Genomic DNA, 27,836 nt, shown 5'->3' with positions numbered 1-27,836 from the left:
CAGTCCACTCACGCTTCCACAAAAAAAAAAAAAAAAAAAAAAAAAAATCACTGGTAATGAAGAACGATAAAGAGACAGACACAGACTCTGACAAGGACAAGCGAGCAAGCAGACACAGGTACGGAGGAGGCTGTAAGGGATAACTTGTGGACATGGACGTGTCTGTTTGAGCAGACAAACACAACACAGCAGGTTCACCGCAGCGGGGAGCATGTCGACGGTAGAAGGAGCCAGGCAGCGAGAGGAAGGGGACTACGGAAGGGCGGCGAAGCGGCTGAAAACAGAGGAGAGGGAGACGGAGGAGAGAGAGGAGGGGGAGGAGGAGCTGGAGGAGGGGGAGGATTCGGACACCGGCTCGCTGACCGGCAACGGGGAGTCGACTGCAGACACCCGGGCCCGGTGGAGTGACAACCAGTACGGAGCAGGACGGAGGGTAAGGAGCGCAACAAAAAAAAAAAACATGTTATCTAACGATACTCTGCAGCACAGCATCACTGGCGTCATTGTGTCAGTGAGAAACATCCCCTATAGCTGGCTGTCACACTCTACAGGTCCCTTAATGTCACCACCGATAACATGTTGGCTATCAAAGCCCCCCTTTTTCAAGACAGAAAGAATCACCCATGTTCCATTACAAGATGGTTTCCTGATGTTCAATAATTAATACACTGGTAATTCAAATATATTAGGCTGAATTTTGTTTTTTTAAAAAAAAGAGAAAGACATCCCACTTTTATATTGTCAATTAATGCAGGTTATGTCATAAAAAACAATGTCATATCAGTGGCTGTGGTGACCTGTGATAAATGAGGCATGCGACTTACATGCACTCTGCACAGATTGCACATGAGTTGAGTCTTGCACAGAAAAGTTGTCAGTTGTAGTCACTGCTGACCTCGTAGCTGCACTTCTCTCTCAGAAGATCATGTAGCAACAGCGAGAAAGCAGTTTATGTCAATGTGTTTGGCAATTCTATAGTTGGATAATCAAAACGTACCCTTTTGTAAGTTTTCTGCATTAGCTCTGATACTCTTAGATTCACAGGTCACAGGTCAAACCACAGCCTCCGTTTTTGAGTCATTTTCACTTTTGGAAAAGCGTTGGGGGCCAAAAGCACATGTGAACTGCACAAACCTGATTTGCACATGTTACCATGATGTTTCACAAGTGATTGTTCTGCATTCGTCGCATGTAAGGTGTAAGAGAAATGTTTTAAAATGTACATAAAAATATAATCTCATCATAGCAGTAATATTTTTAATTGGGGGACCACTGTACAACGGTTTGTGGTTTTAATGGTAAATGTAGTGGCAATTTCTTCTTGTGTGTCATATAAAAATTGTCACTTGTGTCATAGGAGCCAACCTGTTAGTTTCTGATGCGTGTCCACTTAAATATACTCACAGATCCGTTGTTTCACTTGATTTCTTATTTTATTCATAATTCCACTTTCCAGAACAGATCCAAAATGAATATATCAAAACTCATAACAAAACGATTTACTTTTTTCTCACCACCTGTGCATCGCACCCACATTAATTAACTCGGCTCCACCCAATACACAAAATACCTGGCAAAATATGCCCAAATAAATCCATTATTCACCATAAAGGTTTCTATGTCAAATCAAGTACTTCGCATAAATTAATACTTATTTCTCACAACACAAAAAATATACTCTATCAACACAAACTTAAACCATACTTCTGAAACTAAAGTTATCATGATTAAAATGGCCTCTACAGTAAATGTCTTAAAATAATCCAGGTCTCTCTTGGCAACTAATTAAGATCGAAATAAATGATTACTAGGCTGTTCCATGAAAACAAACCTGCTGCCTATAGCCTCTTATTTTATGGATCCTTTTGAATCTCTGATTGTATGTCAGGGACAGAATAGACCGTGTTGCTGCCATTAAATCTGAGTTTATTTTTGCATTTTGGACAAAGCCTAAAGTTTTCAGTTTAAAGAAAAGACCCAAATATTCTGATGTATTTTGAAGTAATTTGACTAATCCATTGAGGATATGATTCAGTTAGTTTCATTATCTATCAAAAACTTTCTGTCAAATATCAAGTATTATCTTAAAATCACAGGTTCCATTAACTCCCTTTCCCATTAAATGTGGGTGTCAGGCAGAGTAGTGATAGTGGTAGTGACGTGATGAAATTGCTTTTTTATTATTTCTATTACTTCATCCACTCCCGGATGTTTGGTTGAGAAATGGTATTATTTATCAGCACATGCCGTTTCTGTCACTTCTCTTTTTTACAGAACCTGATTAGTTTTATATGTTTGAGTAAAAAAAACAGCCTAAATTCACTGGCTCTACCATAAAACTTACAAGACAACTCAGTAAAAGATCAGTCTTAAGTTAGATGATGTATACTCAACTACTTCCACTGACTCATTTGATGTATGGAAAGCATTATTTTGGCACATTGACTACCAAGAGAGAGGCCCAAAGTGAAAGCAGAACTTTAACTTTTTGTTCCAGATAGAAAAAGATGTCATTTTAATGCATTCACATTTTGAATAATGAAAATGATTAAAAAGCCTTCCCAGTAACACAACCTTTCTCTGACCCGATGGCACAGGGGATGAAGCAGGTTGACCTCAGCTGCATGCGAAGGCGTCCTTTAGCAGGACACTATAGGCTTGATATATCTCTCAAATGCATAGCATGGTGTGTGAGAGCGTTCACATTCAGATTAGATCCTGATGAACAACAGGCACCTTACGTGGAAGAATGTGTATGTAAGGGTACGTTTTTGAGAAGTGGTATAAAGTGCTTTGATTAGTAAGATTAAAAACTATCAACAGATTTATCCTCAACTTTGAGTTTGTTTCTCTTTCTTTTATTGTTTTAATTGATTGAACTCTGTAATTAAGGAGAAGGTGTGTGAGTCAGTGCGAATACAATGCTGACACCTTGCTACTTTACGCAACAGTTGACAACGACGTCTTCACGATTAGATATGCCTTCAAATAAACACTTCAGATGAAACTCTCTAAGGTCATATTCATATCATGTTTCTTATTTATGCATTCATGTGATTTGGTTTGATGCGTTGCAATCGGATCTGTTCCAATACTTTATGACAATTTTATCCCACGTAATACGACAATGTATGATAACAATGTGTCATTTCAAAAATAACATGTCCTTGTGTTTATTTCTTTTCAAAGTGACAAAAGACTAAGCATACTGTACAAACAAATATTTTGACATTATGTATTTGAACTGAAGTCATTATCGTTCACCCGTCTCCAGGTGTCTCGTTTGACAGCTTATTAGGGAGAGAGATGTGAAAATATGTTATTATTAGTTCAGAAATCTTACCTCCTATGTTCATCTCACTTGATGGCTTATGCAAAGCTAACTCTTAAAACATGATTTCATTGCACAGGGTGACACAAATTCAAGCCATTTTAACTTTAAAGGGAGATGGGGAAAAATGTACGACAGAGTTCTGTTTCTCTGGTTAAAATAGGAGAGCGTTGCTGTTGTGTAAAATAATAGTGAAATCAATCACTTTTCTACAAAGCCATTACATTCTTCTGATCCAGAGCTCAGCAGATCGATGCACTTGCATCTTTAACGATAAAATGGGTTGATTTAGATCAGTGAATCCCTTCAACCCTACATGCATCCGCCCATGTCTCTCAGTCTCCTGTTTGGAGGAGGTTCAACAGAGGAAAAGAAAACAATCCCTCAGCTCCTTTAGCCTTAGTCTTGAGTGAAGGTGGTATCACCTTGCTCTGTGATCAGCATTACATGCATGTAGTCTAGTTTCCACCAACACTCAGGTATGCAAGGACAGTACACAGTTACAAGCCACCCACACGGCATCTGGTCATTAGAGTGTGATTAGGAAGATGGACGGGCTACTTATGTGTGTTATTCATTGAGACAAGGGTGTCCTGTTTTACAAGTGTGTACATGAAGCACAAAATCACAAAATGGAAAAAAGAACACACTTTTTTAGAGCGAGGATAGTGATATAATTATTGAAAAAAGATATCTGTCAAACTTTTCTTATTTCGTTAGTGGTTATGTAATCTCCACAGCCAAATCAAATCTGAGTCCTGCTCCAGAGGGCCTGTGAGCTTTGTTATCTGTCTGGTTGCGTCAGCTGTTATTGAAGTTCAAATCTGTTTAAAGTTGTCTGGAGCGAAAATGATCAAAGGTTTTTAGCCAGTTCACCTGTCAAGGGATAATTCAGTTAGAGCTGGTTTGTTTACATGCACTTCAGAAACATGCTTACTTTTAGCATTCTGAACTTATCTGATTTCTTAAATGTCATCTTGATAGGGGTAGGGAACCAGACAAACTTGATGGCCCCAATGAGACCTGTTTTAGAAAGCTATATCGTCTGCTGGGAAAAAGGCTGATGCTCTTAAACACACATTCAGAAAGAATGTACTCTTTAGCTTGTTTTCACTTAAACCTACTTAAAAACAAGTCTTCTGCTGCTGATAACAAGATTAGGGATTTGGAGTTAAACCTGATTATGATCTACTGCCTGTTGAGGCAGATATGTTTGATTTTTACGAGCTTGGTTGAAGTTTTTCTGAATAACACTGCGTTGTAATCATAAAATGAAAAACTTACCACATCACAAGCCAACTGAGGTCAGTTTGTACAGGAAGAGGAAGCTGAGTTCATATAGATAGATGATGGTAAATAGGAGTGGTGTAATGCTACCTAGACAACGTAGAACAGAATGAACTACCAGTTCACCACACACGAGGGGGATTATAGGTAATGGAAAAAAATATAATAAATAATTATGTAATATTGATCTCTAGTTTTTGGATATGGTAAGATCATCAACAACATCAAATATTGCACAACAAATTATTGATGAAAAAACAGACTTTTAATCTATCTTAATGATTTTCTCAATCCCAACCATTAACACTTCCTGTTGCCAGGGGGATTTAAGTGTAAGCTAGATGTGTTAGTGTGAGAGCTCATAACTAAGAGCAAGAATTCAAGTTTAGGTGAGAGCAGTGAGAAGATGGGCCCTGAGAGAGAGAGGGAGAGAGAGAGAGAGAGAGAGAGAGAGAGAGAGAGAGAGAGAGAGAGAGAGAGAGAGAGAGAGAGAGAGGATATATTTTCAGACTGCTGACTTAGAACATGAAGATTCAAAGGGATTTTAGAAAGAAATATGCTGAAAGAAGATTCCATTTGACACAATCCTGCATATGTAGGATAAAATCCTGCAGTTTAAACAAAATGACTCTTAACTTAAAAATAAATAGTAAACCCTTTCATGATCTCTGCATTGTCTTATAAAAATAGATAAAAGTGGGTATGAGTTTTTACATTAGTGCTATGGTGATACCAGTGCCACCATACTTGTGATTCAGTCCTAGTTCTATGTAATTAGCATGAGGCTATTTTACTGATGCTAGTGAAGGTTACTAGCAGAAAATATGCATTCAAACGCTGTGTTTTTGCACTCTATGTTTGAAGCAATATGTCACATCTGAATGTAGCCAGCATCACTGATGGGTGTGGTTTGGTGTGGTCAGGAGAAGGTTATTTTTTACCTGTAGCCAGAACAGTGAAGACTTGATACAGCTAGAGTTTGCTGCAGCATGAGGTTAGGATTGAAATCCACTGAGGGTCTTCTAAAACAAGCTTTCCCTGGGTTACTTTTTAAATGCAACATTTGTTTATCTGTGTTCTGCCCATTACCTGCCCCCCCCCCCCCCCCCCCTCTGAAAATCAAGTTCTCAAAAACAAGTTTTTAAATGTGATTGATCCTTTGAAGCCTGCACAACGGCTGTGCTCCGTGTACAGAAATATATCCAACATATATGAAAGAGAGGAGCCAGCAGCCAGAAACACTACAGAAGTTAGTGTCTTGCTTTTTTCTCTCACCAAATGCGCAGATGAGCCATGTGGTTCTATAAATAGACTGAAAGGAATGTCAATTTGAAAAGGGAAGGACAAAGAGGAAAGAAGGGGAAGAGATAATAATTGGAGAATGGGAAAATATTAAAGTTCTAAAGAGACAGAGTGGGATAAACAAGGTAAGAGGAGCTCTGAGAGAAGTGACTGGATTTGATAAGAATGTATTTTCCCATATACTCTCTCTATCTCTCTCTCTATTTGTCACTCACTCCTTCTTCTGTATGCAGCCTGTGTCCTGATTCTGAGTTCCAAACTGCTCCACATTCATAACTTAGTCCAAAAAAGCCTTGTGGTGTCGCAACTTGGCTTTTGCCCCCACTGCAACCCGTATGCACTTATTATACTGCGTGTCACATTCACCCACACACAGATGGCAGAGGCTGCTATGTACACCCCGCTAACATAGCAGCGGGAGCAGTTTGGGGTTCAGGGTCTTGGCCAATGACACATCAAGATATGCCTGAAGGAGCTGGGGATCAAACCCCTGATCCTCTGGTTAAGAGCGACCAACTCTACCATTGAGCTTCCTCCGTAGCCAGTTTATTGTGTCACCTTTGTAATACTGGAAGAAGCCATTGGAACATAGACTGTGGATGAAAAGGTTTGCCCTGTTTTTACCATTTAAAATTTGATTATGGCAAGTGACCATGATCTGCTGTTACTGGGGGGGGGGGGGGGGTATTGTATTAATACACCCACCTTTACATTACTAGCAACAGCCTGGTCATTTAAATCCACCAAGGAAGAACACGTGACTCAGTTGCCAGTTGAAGGAGGGATACTTAAGCCTTTGGTACGTCTCACCTGCAATGTGTCGCACAGAGGTGGAAAGGCTGATTCGCCATCCGAGGTAGAAACCGAGACAGAATTGGGGGAAGTTGGTGGTGACATCCACAGCAGTCGCTATATTGGAAGTGAGAACAGCCACTCCCCTTAATATGAATCATTCTTGTACTTCATGAAACTGAAAATGGATGAGTTATAAAAAATGTTTACCCTGGTCCAGTATGTGTTGATAAAGACACTAGTTGGATGAACTTTTTTTGTTATTTTCTGGCTGCTGTGGCTCAGTGGTAGAGTCCGTAGTCTCTCAACCTTTAGGGGTTGGGGGAACAATAAGAGGAATTTACAACTCTGTGAAAAAAGACAACTCTTCGTATTGAAAATCTCAGTGGAAAAGAAGAATGACGTTGTTTGCGTACACAATCTACCAGGAATGTTTATCGCAATGGTTTTTAACATCGTGTTTTATGCAGTTATTCAAGGTTCTACCTTTGGCTTCATGACCTCTGTGTTGAGACTTCTGGTGTGAAAATGCTTCAAGCCGCAGATCAGCTTGGTGTGAACACCGCCATTTAGTCCAATTGTTGTCTACTGTGTGGGCTGCAGGATAATGGTGAGGACTCCCATCGCATCTCTCCAAGCCCGGTGGTCCATGTCAGGGGTCTGTGTGAGGCGGTGGTGGAAGCTGACCTGATTGATGCCCTGGAGAAGTTTGGATCTATATGGTGAGACAGCAGAAACTGTGTGTGTACAATTGTTGTTTGTATGCAAGGTTTGTGTGAGACAGAAATATATAGACAAAGCAGTGAGTGTGGTATCTACTATCCACTATATATAGTACATAGTTTAATTAAAGCAATACTTTTAGAACAAACGTGTCACACTTAAATAGCTACTGAATACCTACTTTAACATGTGACAGGTCTGTTGAAGGCCTTTGCTTGTTGTGCTTTACTTTTGTTTTCAGTAAGCGACCTGAGGGTGCTCTTTAACTTTCTAACTACGGTCAGATCTCCAGAAAATGTAATCCTGATGTTCAAGCACAATCAGATGTTTTGTGTTGTTCCCATAGGGGGGAGAATGGATGACAGATTAAATCCTAAAGAATCAGTGGCATTTGTAATGTTTGTGTGTTTGTGTCTCTCAGTTATGTGATGATGATGCCGTTCAAGCGTCAGGCTCTGGTGGAGTTCTCAGCCGTGGAAAGTGCGGACCGCTGTGTGTCCTGTGGTGCCAAGGAGCCTGTATACATTGCAGGTTGGATTCATACATTTTTCACATCAACTCACTGATGTCATTTATTTGTTACCCACTCTTGCACTAGGTTAAATATCCTGTATTTGTAATTTTTTTCCCCATCTCTTCATCAGGCCAACAGGCATACTTTAATTACTCCACATCCAAAAGAATCACCAGGCCGACCAACGCTGATAACCCCAACAGTGGCAACAAGGTCCTTCTGCTGTCCATACAGAACCCACTGTACCCTATAACCACGGTAAACACACACACACACACACACACACACACACACACACACACACACACACACACACACACACACACACACACTCTTCTGCAATTATGTTGACTGTTTACTGTCAATTAGTGTTTTCCCTGACTGTATCCTGCTATGTCAAAGCATAACCTAACCCAAACCCAACCACTGAGATCACCACTACAGGAAACATCTGACAGGGAAACATTTCAACACAACAGCAGCTTCCCAACAGCCCAGAAATGTACAGAAAAAGGGATTTATTTATCTCATACTGTGCCTAACCCTAACCCTTTATTTACCATGTTTTTCAGGGATTTGTCAGGAAAGAGTACAAATTATGCCCTCTATCAAAATATGCAAGCTTTTTCATAGCCTAGCTAATAGACAAATGCATTTTAACTGCTGGCAAACATTGCTGTGCTGTTTAATCAATAGAAAATATTGGGCTACAAATTTGGAAAAAAATAGCCAGATTAAAGCGATTGTTGATCGGTTACAGCTGCCACTCAAAGTCAAAGAGGAGTAGTCAGTACAAATTTGTGTTTTTAAGACTGTAGTAATGATTTAAAAGTTGAAGTTAAAAGTTCAAACATTTCCTGGGATGTACTTCATGTTAAACTTGAACCTTTTTAATGGTTTTTGTGCAGCTGGTTGTTGCATGTTAATCTGCATCTTATTTTTGGACTTTCTTTTGATTTGCTATATCATAAACAACAAACCTCCACACACAAGGCTCACCTGGAAATCGCAAGTGAAACATTTAAAAAAGGTAGTTGTGTTATGTGAGGGACTTTATAAATTGTACAAGTGTGGAGTTTGCATGGTGACTCTAGACTGTGATCTATGATTAACTGGCAACAAGTCCAGGATGTACCCCGCCTCTTGCTCAAAGACAACTGAGATTGGCTAAAGCCCCCCTGACCCTGCACGTGAAAAGGAGTATAGATAATGGACGGATGGAGTTTCTGAATTTTTCATTTGTGCTTTCTGGATCTGAAATCTTTCATTTTTAATTTGAACATTTTGGACCAAAAGTTATAAAACACAAGTACCTTGTGCTAGAACCTCTTTGCGTTATGTTCTAATAATCTGTGACGGTTCCTTTAAAAATAGACCTGCCCATGACTCATTGTGAAACTATAGCGGTTAGATTAACTTGAACGTTGAATTTCTTCCTTTTTTTTCGTTGTGGTCCAGGATGTTCTGTACACAGTGTGTAACCCTATCGGCAGTGTGCTGAGGATTGTCATCTTTAAACGAAATGGAATCCAAGCCATGGTGGAGTATCCTTACTGAGTGTGCGACTTTGTGTCTTTGCATGCTGTGTGTGTGTGTGTGTGTGTGTGTGTGTGTGTGTGTGTGTTGGTGTGTGTATACTATTCAGTGTCTTCTCCTTGACCTGGCTCCTTCAGATTTGAGTCCATTCAGTGTGCTCAGAAGGCCAAAGCTGCTCTGAACGGAGCGGACATCTATGCTGGTTGCTGCACACTCAAGATTGAATATGCAAGGGTAAGAGACAAAGAACACCTCAGCACTCGGAAGCCTTGAAACATGCTGAATCCTTGATCCAAGCATTGAAAAAACTGAAGAATCCTCAGAAATTTTTTAGAATAGTTGCAATAAAGTTACCAAGGCAGGTGAATACAGTACCATGAGTCCATTTTGTACAGTTACAAAAATCGAATAAGGGGGGAAATAAATGTAAATTGAATCCATCCAACATTCCTTCCATCCATCCATCCATCCATCCATCCATCCATCCATTTCTCTCCACTAATCTGGGGTGGAAATGTTCAGGAATCCTGTGGTGTTCCAAGGACAGATGAGATATAAATACCTCCAATGAGCTTTGGTCCAACCCTGGGGTCTCCTCCCTGGACCCATGCCTCAGGAGGCATTTTAATCAGACTCTTTAACCAAACCATCTAGCTCCTTCCTCTGTATGCAGAAAGAAGCAGTGGCTCCACTCTGAGCTCCTTCCTCATGTCTGAGCTCCTTACCCATCTTCGAAGGTAGAACTGGAACTCCTTTGCTTTAGGCAGTAACTCACACCCCAACCGGGGACAGGGCCTAATCCAGGGGATGGTCAGGGCCACCCTAGAAATCTAAATTACCACCTCAAAATCATCCTCCTCTTCCTCCATTTTATTTCTTTACGCAATGTTTTGTTATTTGCTTTATAAGAGACACTTGTGTTAAAACCAACTATTTGTTGCAACAGGCTGCTTTAAATGCAGCAGATTTTTCTTTGTGAGCACTTTAAATTATGACTTTAGAAAAACATTTTCTGTTTGAGTCCTTAAAGCGTTAAGCTCAAAAGATTAACATGTTGAGTTTCTTTTTAAGTGTAAACAGGAATATTAAATCTGTATGATACTTTGATATGATTAGTTGAGATGGAAAGGGTGAATAAATGCGTTTCGTGTACACACACAAACTTCAGTCCACCTCAGCATCAATCAGTGCCCCACTTGGTCCATCCCAGTCAAAAAAAAGAGTCTAGAACGGCCCCAATGCAACTACTACTGAAGAAGAGCTGATGTAAATCAGAGAGAGGATAGAGAGGAACAGGATATTAAAACCTATTCTTCCAACCATTCTAATATTAATTGTGGGATCACTTGCCAACAAAGTGGATGAACTAACTGACTTGGTGTGCTGCCAGGAGGCCGGCAGGAAGTGCATTATGTTGGCATGTCTGACAATCGGCTTTTATTAGCCAGAGTAATGCCAGTACAGTTGGAGAGTTGAAAACAGAAGGGAGCTGAGGTTCAGCTGTATCTGGTGACATATTTGTTCCTGATAATGAACTGACGGCAGAAATCCTGCCTCACAAACTAAACCTAAAAATAAATCAGAGAAAAGGCAACTCCTTTACATCGTTATTTCTAACAAAAAGTTGCAAGTTTGGGCAATTATACCTTCCCTTCTGTCCGTTTACGTGTAAAAGTCAGGGCAGTAGTTGTAGATGTGAACATATGATTGTACAGTAAATAAATAATAACTAAGAATGCAGACCCTGTGTACCAGTTATAGAGTTGATAGTATCCTAAGTTATTCTTTCATCTTTGTATCAACAGCCAACACGTCTGAATGTGATTAAGAATGACAACGAGAGCTGGGACTACACTAAACCATACCTGGTCCGACGAGGTAAGACACATTATTTATGTGTATATTTTATTCACACTCCCTTCAGCCCATGCACCATTAGGACACATCCTTTGAAGTGGAGGGTAAATCTTTCTTTGCTGACAAAGAGTTTCCTGTAGTGACACATTTCCATCCTTGGTTTACGTCAATAGATGAAACTATTTTTTCTTTTCAAGTCCTTTTTTTGAAACTGTGTATAGATTTCCAGTCGTCATAGGCTAGTCTCTGACTGGGGATTAAGAGTGTAGTCATAAGCAGTTTGGACCGTAGACCTCCATCACACCAAGACTCCTCTGCCGCCCGTTTCTTCATCTCCAATCAAAACACTCTCATACCAGCCAATCACCGGTCTCTCACAAACCTGCACCTTCGCATACCATGAGGAGACACAGAGAGAGAGAGAGAGAGAGAGAGAGAGAGAGAAACGTTGAGGGACAGAGAGAGGGATGGACGTCAGGCTGACCATGCACAGCAGCTTTCTTCCATCTTCACCTCCTGCAACCCAGCAAAAAGAGAGGGAGAAAAAGGGATGGATCTCACTTCTACTGACAACCATGCAGCTGCTGCTTCAACATGCCCAGGAGGCCTCAGCCCCACCACTGTCTGCAAGACTTCAGTTACTCTATCTAGCTACTCCACTCTGTGATGTCAGTCTCTTCTTTCTGGAGGATTAGTCTTGCATGGCCTGATGTCTGGTCCACATAGTGTATCACACATTTTAAGGGCCTCTTGATTATCTATTTTAATCAGTGGTTCTATAGTGATCGACATTAAGATCTCCTAACAAAACAAAGTGCAATATGCCAGAAACTTCTATATTTGTTTTGACTGCAAATCTGATTTAAGGATCTGTCTGGTTTAAAGCTCGTCATTGTGGACCAGACATCAGATTTTGTTGGGTTATGCCAGTCTACAGTATATTAGTCTCGCCTAATGTCTAGTCTCTTGTCACTTTGCTTCATCTGAGTTAGGGCTGTCACAATATAACATTTTTACAATAACTTTTTTTTCATACAAATAACATCTCACCACTAGAAATAACATGGTAATGTTAAGAACTGTGATTCAATCTTATTCATAAGGCTATAACAAGTTCCCTCTGGGGGGGTCATCAAAGTTTATTTCATCTTGGATCGTTTCATCCCATTTGATATTATCTTAAATTATAAACAATAATATTAGATTAAACAATTATTAGTTGGCAATTTCTGTATTTTTTCACCTCCAACTCAGAATTAACTGCAATGAACTACAGAACCAGGTGTGTAGGCAGTGTCAATGCAGACAAAATAAATAATGTACCTAGTCAACATGCACCATTAATACGTTTTGATTTGGCCTAAAAATGTCCCTGGTTTTTGGCACCTTGATGTGTAATGGACGTATATGCTGCTATAGTAGTGAAATGCTAATGGAAGGATAAAGAATTAATGAAATAGTTATTTGAAGTTACAAACTTCACTGAAGTTGTCGCAGAATGTTGCAGAATTATGGCTGCAAAGGATAGTTGTAAGGTGATGAACTACGCATTATGGACAAAATTATACAAGCAAAATCTGTCCTCTCTATAGCACTATTGATTGTGTTTACTGTTATTTAAATGACCTGTAATGTTTTGGCTTTAGCTAAAGGCCTGTTACACCCACTCTGTGCGTGTGGGTGGGTGACTGTGTTTTTGGAGGAATCAATATATGAGAAAGCAAAACCAAAATAAAACCAAGTTTGAAAGTACCAACTATTTACCTTACTGTTTGACTAAATCCTATGTTATTCATTATACTTGTATTATTTTGGTAATGTTAGAAACGAGTGTATTGTGACAGCCCTAGTCCCTCTAAACCCCCTCACTACCACTGATGTACAATCAGACATGTGCGTGGATGTTCCTTCACACATGTAGCTCTTATAATGTGGACTGGTATATTTTTGATAAATGCTTTTGGAATGTATCTTTGCCTTGATTGTAAACAAAGCTTAGGAACGTTTTACTACTATATGATATTAGCAGTCTACTGTAAGTGAAGTCTATGCACCGCCCTGATGTGTACAGTCAACTATTATAAATGCTCCATTCTGTGTACTGTATGCGGTGTGTTGATGATACCTCCAAAATATTTCACCACTGTTTTCAAAGAGTAATGTTGGGGTCAATTCATTCTCAATTCAGTCATTCATAGGAAATGTAGGAGTGAAATTTACCAGCAATCATCATGATTCATGATTTCTTCTCACCACTTTGACATTTGTCAAGTAACACCTTCTGGCAAATTGTTTTGATTATACAAACTACCGTACATGCCTGTGGTTAGTGAGCTGTCCCTTTTCTGGTTTACACATTGTTAAACCTTGTTAAGTTCAGAACTATTTGATTTATTTGATTATTTATTTACTCTACTGCTTTCTTCAGAACCAACAGAATTCCAAAGGGGCCCTGTGGAGTTCTCTTGTAAACGACCAAAAGTAACATCTAAACGAGGTGAAACATGGTGTCTAGGATGTCTTAAACATGTCGAGTGCATGTCAGTCCTTAAGAAACATTTAGAAGGCTGGTTTTCTTTAAAGTATCTTAAATGCAACATTGTTTTCATCTATGTTCACGAGATACTATTCTTCCATATGTCGTTGGTGCATCTTTACATTTGAACACCAGTATAGATCATTAGAATATTTTGGCACCATTGGAAGGTCTTTGTGTTGTATCAAAACAAGCGGCCATTCCTCTGAAAACAGCTCCACAGTACCACTATATGTCTAAAACTCCACAGAGTTCCTTTAGTGTGAATGAACCTGAAGGCCCACTTATGAAACCACAGGTGGTCTATTGTCTTAATGGTGAATCAGATGATTAGCATTATGAACTGGTCCCAACACTATTTTATGTAAAATATTCACTCAATAATTGTACATCTGTTTTTATTGTTTGAAAGGAGGCACGTTGAAATGGCACAGACATTGATAAGTTATCCAACTAACTGGTCACTTCCAGTTTAATAAGACTTTTATATGTTGAGGTTCTTATTTCTGATTGAACCAAACAGGGTGGTACAATAAAAAGAAGGCTGTAGTCCCCTAATGCTACACACGAAACAAAATGTTTTAAAGGTTAAGTGTCGAGGATGAATTTGGGGGTCTGAGAAAGGAAGCAGCACGGTGAACAGATTGCTTGGGGGGTGATTATTCTCTCTTTTTACTATCTACCCAGGCAGCTCCTCTAACAGGTTTCACTGATGTGCGGTGGATTTTTTGTGCCTTTTTAATCTCCTGATGCACAGCCCACCTGTCCATGCACATCTCATGCCAGCGCAAGTTCTTCGCAAAAGTTGGCAACATCTTTGCACGGCAACGTCTTTGGTCACAGCTTTCATAACACATGTGACTCTTCTCCAATTTGTCTTCCTCTCATCCCGTCAGCTCATCCCCTATTCCATCCTCATCCCCCTCTGTTCACCTTCTCATGCTGCTCCTACACCCCCTCTCTTCTGACACCCTCTTCATTTTTGCACTTTCATCTTGTTTCCACTAATCCTCTAACTTCCCTCTCCCTGTCATTTGGTTCCCTTCATCCCTCTTGCTCCACCTCTCCCTCCAACTTCTTAGCACTCTCTCTTTTCTACATCCTCCACCCTCTTTCATTCTTTCTCTTTCCTTTACACTTCCTTCTCATGTGTTGTACCTTCATTTTAATTTGTTTTACTTGTGTCTGGAGACCTTCACAGTTACCTTTCCTTCACTTTTCCTAAATCCAATCTGTCGTTTTCTGTTCTTCCTTTCTCTATCACTCTCTCCTCTACTTAGCGCTTACTTTCTTCAGCCCCTTTCTCTCTCTTGCTACATCGTCACTTTCTGTCATTGCTCTTTTCCACACGCATGTATACGCAGTTATATCCATATTTATAAGAGATTAATTGTGAAAGTATATTTAATGTAATTCTTAATTCAATCTTGTAGACACAGTAGTTTTATGTGTGTCTAACATAAAGGGCTACATCCTCATTTAACAGGGCAACCTTGTTTTGTTAAATGACAGATAAATGACTTGAATTCCTTAATTACTCTTGTTTAGCTTCAGTATTTAAAATATGTCACTGACATTAAGTCTGCATGAACTACAGTGAGAGTGTGTGTGTGTGTGTGTGTGTGTGTGTGTGTGTGTGTGTGTGTGTGTGTGTTGAGGTATTGTATGACTCTTGTTGCTTCAGATCAGCTTGCATTAGGTGCACATGCAGGACAGAGAAGAGGCTTACCGTTCTGACACATTAATATATAAAAGGTGTGGAGGATCCCTCTGGTTCTGCTAGTGTTGTAAGGTGCCGTCGGTCGCTGTAGATTTTCATTTTTTCAAGTGTTGGTAATCAAAGCTCTGTGGAGCAGGTGGTAACTCCAGATGGTAGTTAATCAAACCTCGAGGGGGAGTGGTCTGAGAAATGATTGCTTTGATTTGTCTTTATGGGATGTCATGTAATTCTGAGAATATAAAAATCTCATTGGAAAGAAATAGTAAAAATAGGACAGTGATATGAAGGACTAAAATGTCTTTTAAAAGCACTATGAGAAATGCTTTGAAATAAATGAACAAATTAATTTAATAACCTTTATTGCCCTGAGAGGAATTTGTCTTAAACCTAGAGCATAAAAACATGAATATGAATAGCAAAGACAGCAACAAACATACAGGACAGCACATAATACACATTATAGCACATATTACACACATACGTACATTAGCTTTGTAAACGTGAACCAGTAGCACAACATGGAAAGTTAAACCTTGTAGTCCTTGTCCCAGCAACCTTAGCACTGCATGACATTTCTCACTCTCTCCTCCCAACATTTCCTGTCTCTCTTCATCTGTCCAATCAAATAAAGGGCAAAATTGGCCCAAAAAGGGTTTCCACCTCAAATCTCGATCTCTACTTCCTATTTAAAGGACATGGATGTTTTACTGTCAACTCTTGTTTCCAACACTAAGAATTGATTTTTAATTCTCCCATCTTTATACTGAAACAACAGCATTAAGCAGTGCTTATCATCTCTGCTAACCCATTTTGCACTGTCATCTACTCCTTCTCATCCATTCCTATACGTAGCTTTTACTAAAACAAAACATGTAATCTAATCGAAGAGGTGAAACATTTTTGACGGCTTCAAAGCATTGACGGATCACAGCAAACCTTGTTTGCAGTAAATAGTCGGAACAGTTTCTCAGCTCGGCTACTTCTGAGACTAACCAGGTTCTCTGAGCATACCAGAGAAACATGCAATTTGTGTGTGTGTTTGTGTGTGTGCTGCGTGTGTGCTGCTAATCCGTGGAGTGAAGGTCAGTGTGGATACCCCACTGTCAGGATTATCCTCAGGCCTTCTCACTTTTCACTGCTGTAGAATCTCTCCTCTAAATGGGTGTGTGTGTTTTGATAGGAGTGTGTATGTGTGTGTGTGTGCGCCTTTCTTCAGGACACAAGACAGCAATGCATCAGCAATCTGCCACATAAGTGCTGACGTTCTGATGGGGGGGGGGGGGGGGGGGGGGGGGGGGGGGGGGTAGTGTTTCATCCAAACAGCTGACTTTGGCTCTAAGTAAAAGATGCCTGTGTCATTTCAACGTGCCTCTAACGGAGTAAACGATTGTACGTGGTGTACTGCAGTATGTAATGTTAGTGTTTTAGAGCAGGTTTGAAAATGTATGACAGTGATAATGATGATCATTTTATTATGATGATAATGTAATGCAGGTTGATGTTCTTTCGTGCTGAGGGAGAAAAAAGAGAAAGCTTGATGCCTCACAGGTACTGTCTCTTTTTTATCTCTGGTCACATGACTCTCTGTATCATTGAACCTGCCCTCTCTCTCCCTCTCTCTCATGCCAAAGTATCTCTGAATAAAACCACCTTAAAGCTGTTTTTTTTTTCTGATTACTCATCCCCGTCATTACCATACATTGTATTAGTGTTCTGTTTAAGTATTGAGGATCGTATCTCAGTAATGCAATCCAAATCAACTTGATTTTTCGAGCACAAAAACAATGACATTTCTGTGGGTTATGGTGGGACCTTGGTGTGGTTGTAAATAAAGAGTAGCCTTTGTACTTAATACAAATCTCTTTCCCCAAGATTCTTTTGGAACATAACCATTTAACTGTTTTTATTTTATTCTGATCTCTGAATGAAAGAAATCCTGTACATTGTAAGAGTGATTTAACATTAGGCCAGCTCTCAGCTTCATAGTTTGCATCTGCATGTGTGTTTAAACCACAATACAAGTCTGTTTCAAAAATGCATAGCTACATGCTCTTTTTGGCTTATTGTGAAAAAATATTTTATTTCCCCCTACAGAGAATACAGGCTGCTAATGGTAAACCGAGATACTAATTCAACTTTTAAACCAAAAAGATGTTGTGTCTCAAATCTCAGCAATTTAATTCTGAATGTGCAGCAGCAGCTAGAGAATGTTTTTCAGGTGTCTTCTGAAAATCTATTGTTCTGGAAATTCTGATTGCCCTCTAACCAGTTTGCTTGTGCCTTGTTTCTTGCATGTAGAAACTAATTGCTTGGCTGGTCTGTTCACATGGGCTGACTGGGAACACTTGGGCCCGATCATAACCTAGTTGTCCACATCCACTTGCGTTATTGAAATCTATTCATGTTCCCATGTCTTTTTGCTATTAAATTAAGTTTTTTCACATTTAGTTTTCCATGGCCTCTCTGTAGGAAAAGGGAAATTCCCAGATGCTGAACAGAGCAATGTATTTAAATGTTTTCCTCCCAGTAGAAGAAATGGGGGTATAGAACTCGACAAGTGTAACACAAGGGCTTTCAATGAAGGCACATTTCAATTTACAAGTCCATCTCCATGCAAACCCTCATTAATGTTCTTAAAATGGTTTTCAGCTTTGGGTAGTGACCAAATATATGACATTGTTATCACAAGGGGGGATCGGTTATCTTAGCTGATGGAGTTTAAACTGAACCTCAGAGACTGTGCTGTGAGCTTAAACCTCTCGTCAGGTTGACACAATATTCTTTATTTATTTCACTTTTATTTAGACAGATTAGTTGCATTGAGATCAGGGATCTTTTTTTCAAGGGGGACCTCGCCAACTACAGCAGCAACACTCAGTTTCAGCAACCAAAACACTCAAACCCATACAGAACACATTACATGATGAGGGCCGTGTGAGCGAAGACCACAGCCATCCAGTATTGTTTTGGGGACTTGTATCTTGCATATAGAGATTTCTTCAGATTATCTGAATCTTTAAGTGATATGATGTGCTTGTAGACGATGAAATCCCTCGATTAATTGCAATTTTACGTCCATTAACATTATTCTTTAAGTGTTTTACTTTTTACAAGTCTTTCACACACCGGTGAACCCCTCCCCATTTTGACTTCAGAAATATGCTCTTCTTATACCTGTTCATGTCGCTAACCTTTTTGTTTTGTTTTAAGCATTTCACAACGTTTTGTTCTTTTGTTGCATCTTTCCCAACTCTTTTGACTTCTGAAACATGTTGCCTTCAAACCCTTAATTTCTTGATTTAAACATTTGACATGTTGTCTTCGTGCTATTTTCACGCAAATATAGAGATTTAATATTTTTCAAACCATCACATTATTTTTTTATTTACATTTTACACCACATCCTAACTTTAGGAATTAGGAATTTGTGTTGTGATCTATAAACAATTAAAACTGCTGAGATCTGGGAACACATCAACATCTCTAAAGACGAGTGGAAAGGGAAACTCAAGCAGCCTTGAATAATACACTGTACCTTTTACAATTATAATATGAGTGTCCAGAAATAGTAAATGCAAAGACTATGTCTGTGAATGAAGCCTTTTGTTTCTAGGTAAGTTAATTTGGATCCTTCACAAAATCTAATTATGTGTGCGTGTTTGTATGGTTTTGTTTGTGTGTATTTCAGACCGTGGAAAGGGCAGGCAGAGGCAAGCCATTTTAGGGGAACACCCATCATCTTACAGTGATAACGGCTATGGTAAGACTGTGACACACACACACACACACACACACACACACACACACACACACACACACACACACACACACAAGAATTACTTTGGTAACTGAATCTGCTACCTTACACAAGGATTCTACTTCATCCACAGTCCTCATTCAACTCCTCCGAGGTGAAACTTAACACTCTTCACACACACACACACACACACACACACACACACACACACACACATACACACACACACACACACACACACACACACACACACAAACCTTGTACAAGTTTAGATTGATGTGTGATGGCCAGGTGTATAAAGGTGTATTATCTTCACCTGCAATCAGAAACTAATCCCTGCCAATTACACTTTTGTCTTTAATTTAAGGAGCCTCCCAATACGTACACGTACACACAAAGCTTGACACACATTTAGGCGGAAGAAGAGTCATTTATATTTATTTATTTATATTATTTGATACTGGTAATGTCAGTACCACACAGCTTGCACATAAACCACACCTTTCGGATTGATTACAACAAACCTTCAAGCCAGAATTTTAATGCAAAAGTCTGAGTGAGTGACTAAGTCTGAGTAAAGTAACACCACTGGTCAGCTTGTCTGAGTTTCTCATTGGCCATTGATCTTTCCAAGTGATTTAGTGCAAACATAGGTTGTGGGTCAAAGACGCCTAGGTCTCCCCTCAGCAGAGATCAAGCAATAAGTTCACAAAGACAGCTTTTTCTTCATTAAGGTCAAGGATGCAGTGAAACACTGTACTATTACTGTGTATTGGTTAAAACCAGGAATCAAATAATGAGTTTTTCTTTGAAAAACTTTCAAAATCACAACATGACAAACGTGTCAAATGTGCATGTTTAACTCAGATAATGTATAGAACAGTTTAAATCCAAGGTTGTCTCAGGAAACCCTCACTTGCAAATAACGGAAACTGTCATGAAGGGAGCACAGTCACATCCAACATCAACAATTAACTCAGGTGACTTTAGTAAAACGACTGAAATGCATTTTCTCTGCCTCCTCAGGTCCACCCTGCCCCCTACTGCCTCTACCCGGCAACAGCAGATACAAGCTCACCTCAGTGGACGTTCCAGACATGGTTTCCTACCCTCTGCCCCAATCATCATCCTCGTACTCTGGTCATGCCCCCAGTTCTGTTGCCATGGTGAGCGGCCTGCATTCCTCCAAGATGAACTGCACTCGGATCTTCAACCTCTTCTGCCTCTACGGCAATATTGAGAAGGTAGGTGTTTTGTATTTGTTAAATAAGTCTTAAAATACGTCTCCAATGGGTTTTTCTGTTTCATGTCCATTATAGAAACAACTGGATTTTAATGCTGTTAAACACCACTCACTACTTTTGGGACTATTAGGGTGCTGGAATGAAGTCGCCAATGTCACCTAGGCTGTGTCTGAAATCACTCCCTATCCACTATATAGTGCACTGTATAGTGGATAGGGAGTAGGGAATGAGTGAGTGATTTCGGACACAGCCCCACACTTCTGAAAGTACAGTTCAAAGGACAGACCTCCCAAAATGAATTCTAGAAGAGTCAATACAACTAGGCTGACATTACACTTAATTCCATCCTAGAACTTGATATTGGTCTTTATAAAGACTGATACAGTATGTTTAAAAAATAAAAACAACGAATGCTGAATGGCTTCATTTCATAGAACCTGATACAGCTACCTGCTCCGATAACACCCAACATTCTGTAAGGACCCTGTAGAACAGGGATGGGCAACTTTGCAAGGGCCTCATTCATTTAATTCTCCTCCCTGTCAGAGGGCCAAATTGTAGTATACAAAAAGGATTAAGTAAATTATGTCTCAAATTTACTCAACATATACTAGTGATCAAATATTTTTATGGACATATTTCTGGTTTTCATGATTTCATGGCAGATTTTGTCATGTTTACTTCATGTTTCCAATAAGTTCATATGGAAAAATTGACCTGAGGGCCACGTTGAGGGTTGATGGGGGCCGCATGTGGCCCCCGGGCCCCCAGTTGCCCACCCCTGCTGTTGAATATTCATTATTTTCTTATTTCGTTGCTTAATGCATACACATAACAAATGATTCTTGTCATATTCAAGTTAAAGTAAAAATATTTAATTATGCAACTCTTGTTATAAAATGACAAATCAATGAATCTATTCCTGGAATAAATGTGTTCATTTGAGTTTTTCTTTCTCAATCATAATGTACACTGCTTTAATAAGACAGCTGTTGACTGTGATTGTATATTTTGTAGGTGAAGTTCATGAAGAGTGTTCCTGGTACTGCATTGGTCGAGATGGGAGATGAGTATGCTGTGGATCGAGCCATCACACACCTCAACAGCATCAAGGTGTTCGGCAAAAGACTCAATGTTTGGTGAGCCACAACAACAAGTCACACATTAGTTTAAAATGTTTACGTTTCATATCCTTTAATATGACCCCATGATGTCATTTGGTTGTGTTTATAGGATATTTACTCTTCTATTTGAAGTAGTTTTGACATGCATGGATTTGTTGTGTGAAGTGTGTCTAAGCAGCATGCAGTGATCCCCAGTCAGGTGTTTGAGTTGGAGGATGGCAGCAGCAGTTATAAGGACTTTGCCATGACCAGGAACAACCGCTTCAGCAGTGCTGGACAGGCCTCCAAAAACATCATCCAGCCTCCATCTGCAGTGTTACACTACTACAACGTTCCTCCATGCATATCACAGGACCATTTACTGAGGGTATGACACTTCTGTCATTTATTATGATATGATCATCTTAACATAGTACAAGATAGTACTGACAAATCAATTCAAATGGTTGAGAGACTCAACAACTCTGAATGCAAAAGCAAGACTCCACAGGCTTACAGGCTGTTACAGGGATATGGTTAGTTAGCCAGTTTAATTTGGTCAAAAGTCATGCAAAGTTCAAAGCAAAGTAGGTTGCCAGGTCAGGTAAATTAACTCAAACTAGACTGCCTCTCCTGGGTTTGACTTTTGCCTTACCTCACCAAAGCATCAATCTCTGAACCCATTGGCAAACCCCTATCACTATATACTCTGCAACAGCAATTTTAGCTAAAGGTAACATTGTTTCTTTGTGCTGTTCATTGTTTTCAGTCCACCTACAAACAAGGAAACAGGAATGGAGATGGAGCTAATAAAAAGACGTCCACAACAGGACTGTTAGCAGAACTTTAATGTTGATTGGGGCAGCCTGATGTTTCATTTTTCCTATTTATTTTTTAATTTTTGATTGTATTGTCTTGTCTAAAGCAGCTCCTCCCATAAATGAAGTACTATGTGTGTCTTTTCAGCTGTGTACGGAGTATGATGTGCCTGGCTTTGTCAAATTCAAGATGTTTGATGCCAAACGTAAGTATTTCAGTCTGAGAAATTCAGTCTGAGAAGATTAAATCGTTTTACTTCTCTGTGTTAAATAATGATTCTAAAAGTGACTTCCTCTGACCATCTCTCTTTCCTCTTCCTCATGTCGGTTTCACTTCTCTACCTCTCTTTGAATCTCCTCCTCTGGATCTCTCATGCAGCCTCCTCTAAGACCATATCTGGCTTGTTGGAGTTTGATAGTAAGACGGAGGCTGTGGAGGTTCTTACTGTTCTTAATCATTACCAGATCAGGATACCCAGTAAGTCCGTCCAAAAGACACTTCCTGTGTTAAAGCATGTATACAAGATATCTACTCTGTCAAGATCTCATACAGCTTGATTATATGTACCTGAATGTGAAATCTGTGCAATACATGCAATTTCACTTAACAGTTTCTGTTCTGTAACACGGCTCATGTTGTAATGCTGCACTCTCTCATACTTGTTTCCCCTGCTCTCCTCCTTGGGTCAAACAATGGAGGCAGTTTCAAACATTGTGTGTGGGGTCAGATATATATATATATATATATATACATAAAATAAACATACGCTTTCTCATAACAGCCTAATTAATGCATAAAATAAGTTTTGTATATGTCCAAGATTAAGGGGGAGAATTTTCAGACAACCTGCCAATTGTGGTGTTTATATTATTCTTGATTCACAAACACTGGCTCTGGTACTTCTGTGCAATACTCTGACAAAACAACAACAAATAAACACAATAAATTACATTTTAAGTTTACTGAAATTGGAATAAGACAACTTTGCAGGATTTTATCGGTTATCATTTTATTTTTTATTCAAAACAGATTAAAAAAACCTTCACTTTTTTGAAAATCAGAACAATAATAATCTGGACGGGAATGCCTGTTTTATGAATGTTTAATGCTAGTTAAACTAGCCTGTCCATGATGACTGACTCAGATTTAGACATAGATGTATGCTTCTGCTAGCTGTGCTGCATTCCTACACTGTAGTGTCTGTAGATATTTCTATGATTTTGTTTTCTGTAGAGGGGCATGGGTAATGTCTTAGGATCCACTACTAAGTATGTGTATGTGTGTGCGTGTGTTTTGTATTTCAGATGGGTCCAATCCATACACCCTGAAGCTTTGTTTCTCCACCTCATCTCATCTTTAAAAGTGGCAGAGCACTGGAAGAATCTGCCGAGCCCGATGACGGCTGACCTCTGACATGAGAGGAGGGAAAGGGACCATGAGAGGCGGACTCAAAGGAAAGGAAAGGAGAGATAAACAAAGACAAGTATGAAAGAAAAAGAGAATGAGACAGAGAGAGCAATAGATGGATTGATAGATTGATTGATAGAGAAAGAGAGAGAGAGATGCCATTTTAAAGAGAGAAAAAAAATGGAAGAAAGCTGTGTCAAAATCTCCAGGCTGATCATCACACACACACACACACACACACACACACACACACTTCTTACCATCTTCAATTCAGGCTGACAGACTTAAAACAGAATAACGCAAATTCTTTAAAAATGGGTTTACATTTTGATGTTGGAGGAAACTACTCATGTTACATTTACAATGCAGTGACCTCCTAGAAGTATTCACTGGTAAACTCTAGTCTGGAGACCTCGAGTGGAAGACACGGACCCACACTGATGAACTCACTCGAGTCTCTGTCACCCATGAAACATCTCTGTGCATGGCACATGGTGACTGAACTAATGCTTATGTGTTTAAAAAATAGACAAATACATTGTGTTGTTTTGAATTGTAACTGAACATATACAGTAAATGCATATGGTTTTCAAGGTATTCTCATTAGAGATCTTTGTCCTGAAAGAAGCTGGACCTATTAAGTGGTCCTCCACTCCTTTCTGAAGCACTTTAGCTGAGTGACATATCTCAAATGCTGACCAGTTATTTAGTTTACTTTGGATATTCATGGTTGGAATCTAAACTTGATGGTAACCCTCAAACCTAACTTTGACCTATTTGTCATCATAAGGGGACTATTTCCCATCAACACAGTGGTCTGTGACATGGTATCAGAAAGCTGTCACGATTGCAATTCACATGTTCAATTGTATGAATTCTCTTGTTTAAAAAAACCCTCAATGTTTTTTTATCAGCCCCACCTCTCACATTCACTACCGACTGATAGAGACTAGACTCAACTATGAAGCTCTGATAGGCAGATCGTCATGACATTTCATTTGTACATTTGTTGTTCTCAGAGGATAAACTCTACTTTAATGGTCTTGCCTTAAGAGCCAACACCAGGCCCACACATCACTGGCAGATTTCCTTGACAGCTGCCCAGTTTCTTTCATTTTCCTAATGAGATGAATCTTGTGCATTGAAATACTTCTATGAACTTTTTAAGAGCAACACCTTCTGCTAAGTGAATTATAGAACACCTTAACAACACGAGTAACAAAAGAGGTGTTTGCAGACCAATTGGAAAAAATAGGACTAGTATTTGTTGTTTTCTTTTTTGTTGTTCATACTTTTTAGGTTATAATGTCAAACTAAGGTCTTTTTTTTTAACCTGGAGGCTTCTAGTTTGACAACGGTGGTACTTCATGTAAATGGCAGCATTACAGAGGGCGGTATTAATGCATGAAGAGGGTGGAGCTAATAAAAAGACAAGGGTAATCCATGTAAGAAACTACTGATGTGGTGAACATTTCTCTCAACATCATTCTATTTCTGAAAGTTAAACCTACAAAGTTTTAGCAGCCTTCCATTTTGATCTTAATGATGGAATGCTGTAGCATACAATAAATATTAACAGTATCGTTTCTAAAAGGGTTTACTCTCATGTTTACACTAGAATACAACTGTCATGTGATATTTTCAAAATGTTTTTGGGCTGAAAACATGACGGATATCCGTCAGTCAGAATTTCAAATGTACCAGTTTGATCTTTTTTTATGTGACTTGCTGGAGGTTCACAATGTTTTTCCACATGGCATGTATGCTTGACTGTATTACAGGGACTGTTGCAATTTAGTTTTTGCCTAGGAGTTTGAATTTTGTTCTTTTTGTATTTGTAAAAATGGAAAAGGTCAGCAGAATATTAATAACAGGAGCACTTCAGAATGATATGAACTACTTTGTGACACCTTACTGTCTCACTGTGAGAAATCAAAGAGCTGCTGAGTTAACGACTCACTGTGCCAGTTCACTACAATCAGATGGGCGCACTGAGTTTTCATGTTCGATAATAGGGGACAAAGTATTTTGTCGACGGGTTGAATTACAAACTTGTGAAAAATAAAAATAAATAAACAGTTCAAGTGAACAACGTTGGGGTTGAGAGGTTTCCTCTGCACTGCCCTGCTATTTGTGTTGTACATGCTAATTGTTGGTTTTCACTTTATGTAACAGTTCAATGTTAGCTGCTCAGCTGCATCCTGTCTGCATGTCACTTCTTTTAGTCTGTGCTCTTTATACAGCATCATATGTTGTTGGAATAGAAATGTAAAAACAGTCAGTTGTGCCAGATACTTTGACTAGAGTTGTGGATCTAATTCATCAATTTGGCAATACTGGTGTGAGATCTTGTTCGTCCTATTTTTCAGCATTACTTCCTTAGTGTCTTGTATTTGCTGTTTGGACAGACATGATGAGAGATCAATCAACCAGTGCACAGCAGTGGGCTTTATTTGCACATTGGCTTACTTGCCGCAAGTTGGTTCGACCTTCTGGAGATAGTTTTAAACTAAGTCTCTAATATTGTGCAAAACTACTGTGTGACTAGTATTTCAAAGTAGAGCAGGGAAGCAGCCTTCCAGTTCACGTTTTGATTCACATCTTACAAATAAACAGGCCAATCTGAACTTTAAGCTCAGTAGCTTTACATTTTTTCTTTGCCATACAATAAGTCAGTGTCAGATCTTCCAGAGTACGTTTTTTTTAGAAATAAATGATTACTATTTGCACTGCGCATGGAAACTACTGAAATTGCGTCATATCAAAGGACATTTTGATTTGTCATGTTTAACTGCATATTCACCTTTTCTCTTGCAATATATAATTCACATTGTAATACTTCAAGATTGTTTTTGTGGATTCTCTTAAATATGTGAATAGATAGCTTCAAAGTATGACGCTGCATAGCTTTCTTTTATAGTCCCAGAATAGACAATGGGCTTCTTTAAGGTCATTGCTTTGCTGAAGCACAGGGACTATCACATTGTCTCTGTTTAATGTGTTTCATATAGGACACGCATATTTTACATATCCAAGCCTTTCTTTCATAATTCCAGGATCCATCACACATGTGGATTAAGGCATGCCTTTTGTACATAATATGTTAATATAGGATGTGAAGTGTTTGGACAGATAAATCTCACATAGTGCAGTTACATTATTGCTTAACTAGATGTTGTTTTGTACATCTCTTACATCACTGGAATCGTATTGTATTTCTCAGAAAGTTTAAGTTTTATTTATTGTTTTAAAGTTTTACGTTTTTTTAAGGACTGATGACTGTATGACAGATTCATCAATATGCTATGATTTTGAGATTGTTAAGATTTAATGTTGTTAATAGTTATCAGTAAGAAAACATACACAGAAGTATATTGTTCATTCATTTTAAGAATCTCTGTGGGTGTAACTTAAATGTACATGTTCAAACTGAATAAATTCTGAATTTGGGGCTGTGAAGGCAGCTACAAACGAATCAACAAAAGGATGTTCTTGTTTATTTGACCACTTTGAACTATACACAAAGCTGCTTGACTTCAAAACATCCCTGCTATGTGTGGGGACCATTTACCAACCAGTTTATTCATTTTTATTAATGACAGTACCTTAACAGCCTCTAGTGTCTGGTCCAAATGATTAAAAAAACATTTAGTATTTAAACTGGTAGGATTAAAATAAAATGAATACTTACTTATAGGTTAGCAAATAAACTCTACTAGAAACTTTAGCTCTGCTTTGAAGCAACAGCAATAGAGGTAAACAATTCATTACTATTATAACTGGTACAATGAGGTTTCATATAGCCCTCCTGTTTAAACTGCATGGCTACCTGTTTAGTCTTGAATTGATTTTAAGACTTTTTAGTGAACTTTTAAAATTCTGGCACACTGAGCTCCTACGACATTTAT

General features: G+C 39.0%; 1 protein-coding gene across 1 annotated transcript; it reads left to right on the top strand.

The window, feature by feature from the left end:
• Positions 1-16: 16 nt before the first annotated feature.
• On the top strand, positions 17-27,412 carry LOC132975777 (heterogeneous nuclear ribonucleoprotein L-like). The gene is made up of 14 exons (XM_061040558.1): positions 17-433; positions 7,316-7,434; positions 7,857-7,966; positions 8,080-8,207; positions 9,408-9,493; positions 9,623-9,719; positions 11,291-11,363; positions 19,287-19,358; positions 20,382-20,599; positions 21,617-21,738; positions 21,889-22,090; positions 22,669-22,726; positions 22,900-22,998; positions 23,826-27,412. The coding sequence occupies exons 1-14, from the start codon at positions 212-214 to the stop codon at positions 23,879-23,881; spliced, it is 1,662 nt and encodes a 553-aa protein (XP_060896541.1). The 5' UTR covers positions 17-211; the 3' UTR covers positions 23,882-27,412.
• Positions 27,413-27,836: the final 424 nt, after the last annotated feature.

The sequence above is a fragment of the Labrus mixtus genome, chromosome 6 (assembly GCF_963584025.1).
Source record: "Labrus mixtus chromosome 6, fLabMix1.1, whole genome shotgun sequence".
NCBI classification, from domain to species: Eukaryota; Metazoa; Chordata; class Actinopteri; order Labriformes; family Labridae; genus Labrus; species Labrus mixtus.
This window is presented reverse-complemented; position numbering and strand designations above follow the sequence as displayed.

Bases quoted from the DNA above. Each gene is read 5' to 3' on its own strand.
- LOC132975777 (XM_061040558.1), top strand. From the start codon at position 212: ATGTCGACGGTAGAAGGAGCCAGGCAGCGAGAGGAAGGGGACTACGGA. The intron at 434-7,315 runs GTAAGGAGCGCA...TGTGGGCTGCAG, and splicing joins AGTACGGAGCAGGACGGAGG to GATAATGGTGAGGACTCCCA. The intron at 9,720-11,290 runs GTAAGAGACAAA...TTGTATCAACAG, and splicing joins TCAAGATTGAATATGCAAGG to CCAACACGTCTGAATGTGAT.